This window comes from Trachurus japonicus, chromosome 3 (genome assembly GCF_045865225.1).
Source record: "Trachurus japonicus isolate A0001 chromosome 3, Traja_1.0".
In the NCBI taxonomy this organism is placed as follows: Eukaryota; Metazoa; Chordata; class Actinopteri; order Carangiformes; family Carangidae; genus Trachurus; species Trachurus japonicus.
Window position 1 is genome coordinate 4,100,372 of NC_140909.1, and position 5,414 is coordinate 4,105,785.

Here is a 5,414-nt window from a genome sequence, read left to right on the forward strand (position 1 = left end):
GAGTGCAGAGGAACAAAAAGCAATCTATAGCGAGAGGCCAAATCATTTAAAATAAAATAAAATCAAACAAAATAATCTCATTGTCAAGTTCTATAAAAGCTACAGAGACTTTAAAGAGAAACTAAAAAAAAAAACAGTTCCTCTTTCTTTCTTTTCTTTTGGTGTGTGGTAAATATGAAAATTCCCTTGTTACACTTTCACAAATTGTGCAGAAGAATCAATTTCATAAATGCAATCATACATATAAGACTGCATTCATGAAATTGGTTATGTATATAGCCTATGCATTCATGAAACTGATTCTTCTGCACAATTTGTGAAAGTGTGACAAAAGAATTTTCATATTTACCACACAGCAAAAAAAAAAGAGGAACTGTTTTTTTAGTTTCTCTTTAAATTTTCTGTTACATTATAGTATATACATTGATATATATAATATACAGTATATTGATGGTTATTCTTGATTTATAAGTTGACGGACGGGTCAATACTTTACAGAATGAAACCATTGTGTCACATGAACTACAAACATGGAGGACACAGCAGATAATAATAATAATAAAAATGGTGGGGGAGTTTTAATGTCTGATATTTGGGGCCCATTATTTTATTATGTGTGTGTGTGTGTGTGTGTGTGTGTGTGTGTGTGTGTGTGTGTGTGTGTGTGTGTGTGTGCGTGTGTGTGTGTGTGTGTGTGTGTGTGACCTCCAGCTCCGGCCAGTCAGTCCGTCCCTTCTCTTCCCTCCCTGCTTATATTTCATTGCATCCTGATTCTCTGACATGTTAGTGTGTGTGTGTGTGTGTGTGTGTGTGTGTGTGTGTGTGTGTGTGTGTGTGTGTGTGTGTTGGATGGGGGGAAGGGTAGGAAGAGGAAGAGGGTGTGTGTGTGTGTGTGTGGTTGGGAGGAGGTGGGGGTGAAGAATGTTTGGTATGTGCGGACGACGACAACATGAAAGGCGCCGCGCGTTCAGACCAAGTGTCCACGCGGCACCAGAACCGAGCCCAAAGCGCACAGGGTTCGAGTCCGAAGTGAAGCACCGACTCCATGCGTGTCCGCGCGCCTCTGTCGCCACAGAAAAGCCCACGCTGCGTGATTTAGCGCGGCCGCCACGCAGTAGATTTGCTGTTCACACCCTGCAGAGCCGCAGATGGTTTGGTCTGTAGTAGGTGGGACTGCCGAGCGGTCTGTGCTGCAGGACGTCGTAGATCAATGAACCGGACCGGAGGGCTGGTCTGGATGTGTCAGTAGGACCTGAATGCGGGACCGACGCTTTTATTTCTATTACTATTAGAATCAGAAGAATCAGTCCGGTCGCTATGCGGATGTGTTAGAGCCACTGGCCGCTTCACAGCTTCACAGCTTCCTCTCTCCCGCTAACATTCCGTCTCTTTAGCGGCTCCGCGCTGCGATTCTCCTCTTCTCTTTCTCTCCGTTCCTTTTTTATTTTTATTTTTCTTGTTTTGTTTTGTGTTTTTGTTTTTTGTGGGGGTTTTGTTTTTCTGTTTTATTGTTTTGTGGGGGGGGTTTTTGGTCCGGGGGGGCAGGAAAGGAAATACAAAAAAAAAATTTTTTATCCGTCACCTTCCAGGATGATCTTTGCAAACACAGGCAACCCGCTGAAGACAGCCAATCGTAAGCAGGTAGGCCAGAAAACACACACTGCATACACAGATACACACATACACACGCACACACACAGGCTACACACACACGCACACAGACACACACATACAGATATATAGCCTATTTTTATTTATTTATATCTAATCTGTTTCTACTTTTTCTGGCTCACACTTGAGGCTGAATAGCAGCAGCCTCGGATGACATTGGAGGAGCCCTCTGTGCTTCCAAATGGAAAAATGGGGATTTATTATTATTATTTTGTACCATTATCACTATTATTATTATTATTAAATCCTCGTTTTCTTTCTTTGGTTTTCATCTATTTGAGACCAAATGAATTCAGCTCTGAGCCGACTTGTCAAACGGGAAGCTCTGATCCTGTGATAGGCTGCAGGGGGAGATCAGAGCAGCTGCTGCTGCTGTCCTCCCCCCCCCTCCTCCCCTCCTCCCCTCTTCTCTCCTTCTCTCCCTCTCTCCCTCCCTCCCCCAACCCCCCCACCCGAAACCGATCTATAGCTCCACTACAACCGACACTTTAATTATTATGTCCATATAACCTTGTTTGCCCAGCCGCTCTGGTCAATATGCATGACGGTTACTGTAGCCTGGTCTGGTTTATAGGTTAATGCATTCTGGGTGAATCCACACAGAGAGAGAGGGAGAGAGGAGAGATGGTGGTGGAGGGGGAGGAGGGGAGGGGGGGGGGGTGTAGCTCTGTGTAATGTATGTCAGTGTGCCTGCATCCTTCATTTTGACCTCTCAGGTGAGCACAAAGGTAATTTGAAGGCCGTTCCTCCTCCTCCTCCTCCTCCTCTGTTCTGCCATCACACCTTTTTAGATTTAGATGGAGGATGAGAGCAGATAACAGGCAACGTGTGTGTGTGTGTGTGTGTGTGTGTGTGTGTGTGTGTGTGTGTGTGTGTGTGTGTGTGTGTGTGTGTGTGTGTGTGTGTGTGTGTGTGTGTGTGTGTGTGTGTGTGTGTGTGTCCTCCTCCTCCTCTCTGATGATGGAAAATATATAATCCCTGTTAAACATGAAGTGGATTGTGGCAGCGGCAGCAGCCTCGGTTTATTGCCCCCCCCCCCCTACTCCATCCCATCCCTCTGCAGCTCTTCTCCAGACCCAACACTGATATTTATTCATTACAGAGCAATAATAGTTTTTTGTGAGGCTGAGGAATCAGAGTCGCTGCAGGGAGCAGGGATGGAGGGAGGAGGGAGGTGGAGGTGTATAGCTCAGGTTTAGTTTGCTGTGAGAGGCCTGATGATACCCCCCCTCCCTCCCTCCCTCTCCCTCTCTCCTTCCCTCCTTCTCTCTCTCTCTCTGTGGCCTGCTGCTGTGATCCCATCCCTCGGTGGTGGTGGTCTCGGAGAAAGTTAGTTCGCACAGTATAATTGCAGACCAACAAAAAAAATGCGAGGCCTCCAACTTTTAACACACAACAGAACAGATGTTTAGCTGCTGCTGCTGCGTCTGTTGCCTCGGCGATCAATGCCTCATCTGTAAAACAAGAAGAAGTAGAAAAGGAAAAATAGCTGCAAACATTAACAATCACCCGACTGTGTAAAGGGACCAGCAGCGTCTCTAGTGACTCTAGTTCTAGTATCGTATCGTAGCCATGCCACGGCTTCTTTGGCACGTTGGCACTGGATTGTCCTTTGGTTTGGTTTGGTTTGGTTTTTTTTTTATGGACAGATGGTGCGATTCCGCCATGCTTTGTCTTTGATCTGATCCGGAGAAGGGTTTTTTGCTGGGAGCTATTTTAATGAATGAGTAAGGGGAAGGAAATGCTTTGCAGGGCACGGCGCGGTGCGGTTTGGCTCTCGACTCTGTAGAAAACTGTTGGTTTCTGATAAACACAACACAACAGCAGGATGTGTAAGAATGTGATCACAGATTTAATCACTTTATGATTCACACAGACGGACGCCCCCATGTTTAAAAAAAGAAAAGAAAAGGAAAAGAAAAAAGTGCTTTAAATATCTGTGGTGGTGCATTGGCACACACACACACACACACACACTCACACACACACACACACACACACAGATTCACCTGGAGCCTAAAGGTCAAACTCACCCACCACTGAGATCCTGACAGCGGTGGGTGAAGTGTTTCCAAATACTAAATCGGAACAATACTCACATTTCACCACGAGGAAAAGATGTTTTTATCATAAATATAATGTATATTATGTTATATTCTTTATAATATACGATAAAGGATCATTTAGTATGAAGCACAAACCCTAGTTTAGAGCTCATCATATGTTTGTGATGATGTGTCGGAGTAAAACACACGTATCAAATCAGTGAATCTGCAAAAGTAGCATGAAATTAAAATAGTTGAGTGAATTGCACCTGGTTAAAGGGACGGCCAGCTGACGTCACAGTGTAGCAGACTGACTGACTGACGGCTGTGTGGATCATTGATGAGCCGCGCGCTTATCATCCAAACGGCTCAACAACAACAACAACAACAACAAGGACTTCTCCTCATGATGAACATGAAACGAGAACGTCCGAGCACCGTGTCCTCCTCCTGTTGTTGGTCTGGGTTCCTGCTCAATTAGATTATCCACTGGCCTAGTATGTAGGCTATAGTGGTGGGGTTGCTAACAGCAGCTTTGTGTGTCTGTGTGTGTGTGTGTGTCTGTGTGTGTTGTGTGTGTGTGTGTTGTGTTGCAGTCCTACCCCATGACTCCGTCCAGTCCCAGCAGCAGCAGCAACAGCAGCAGCACCGGCCTGGAGCAGCTCAGCAAAACCAACCTGTACATCCGGGGTCTCCCGCCCGCCACCACAGACCTGGACCTGGTCAAGCTCTGTCACCAGTGAGTACACACACACACACACACACACACACACACACACACACACACACACACACACACTGACACACACACACACATCTATACACACATACAAACAGGATGAACACGAAAAGCAATATGCAAACATGGTGTGTGTACATTGTAAAAACTCAAAATCCTTCCAAGAATATTTGTCTTATATCTCATCAAAATGTCTCATTTCTAGTCAAAACTAATCTCTTTCCACTTAAAATAAGACTCATCATCTAAAAATTAACTTGTTTTTAGATCATTTTAACTTGTTTCAAACAAATTTTCACTTGAAATAAGTAGAAAAATCTGCCAGTGAAAGCAGGTTTTTTGTGCTTGTAATAAGAAAGAAAAACTTGCTCCACTATCAGATTTTTCTACCTATTTCAAGTGAAAATCTGCTTGAAAGAGGTAAAAAGTGTCTAAAAACAAGCTGCTTTTAATGTGATGAGTCTTATTTTAAGTAGAATGAGATTTGTTTTGACTAGAAATGACATTTTGACTAGAAATAAGACAAATATTCTTGGTAAGATTTTGAGTTTTTGCAGTGTATGTACAATACTGATAAGCTTGTTTTCTTGAAGCAAGCTGCAAGTAGCAGGTTTAAGATCCTAAAATACGAGTGTCTGATTTGATGATGGTTTCTATTCGCTACAGTTCATAACTCACTTTATAATAGTTGCTTATTTACATGACACTAATGTTAATAAATTGGTTTGTGGGTTGGTTGGTTAGTTGGTTAAACTCTATTCATCCCCGACGGGAAATTCATTTGTCACAACAGCAGCATAATATAAAGAAAGAACAGGACATTATGAATGATAAATTAATATATATCATGAGCTATATAGAATTGGACACAATATAGAATACATAACAGATTAAAATACTTAAAAGTACTGTGCTCCCTGCTTGCTGGATAAAAAGCAGCAGGCTAAAAGTGCTCGATG

At 43.5% G+C, this 5,414-nt stretch overlaps 1 protein-coding gene across 1 annotated transcript in view; it reads left to right on the forward strand.

Moving 5' to 3' along the window:
- Window positions 1-1,506: 1,506 nt before the first annotated feature.
- rbms1a (RNA binding motif, single stranded interacting protein 1a) overlaps window positions 1,507-5,414 on the forward strand; it is a 38,735-nt gene continuing 34,827 nt past the window's right edge. Inside the window, 2 exon segments of the mRNA XM_085773011.1 lie at window positions 1,507-1,641; window positions 4,313-4,455. Of these exon segments, the coding sequence (XP_085629137.1) occupies window positions 1,591-1,641; window positions 4,313-4,455 (194 nt within the window). The 5' untranslated portion in view covers window positions 1,507-1,590.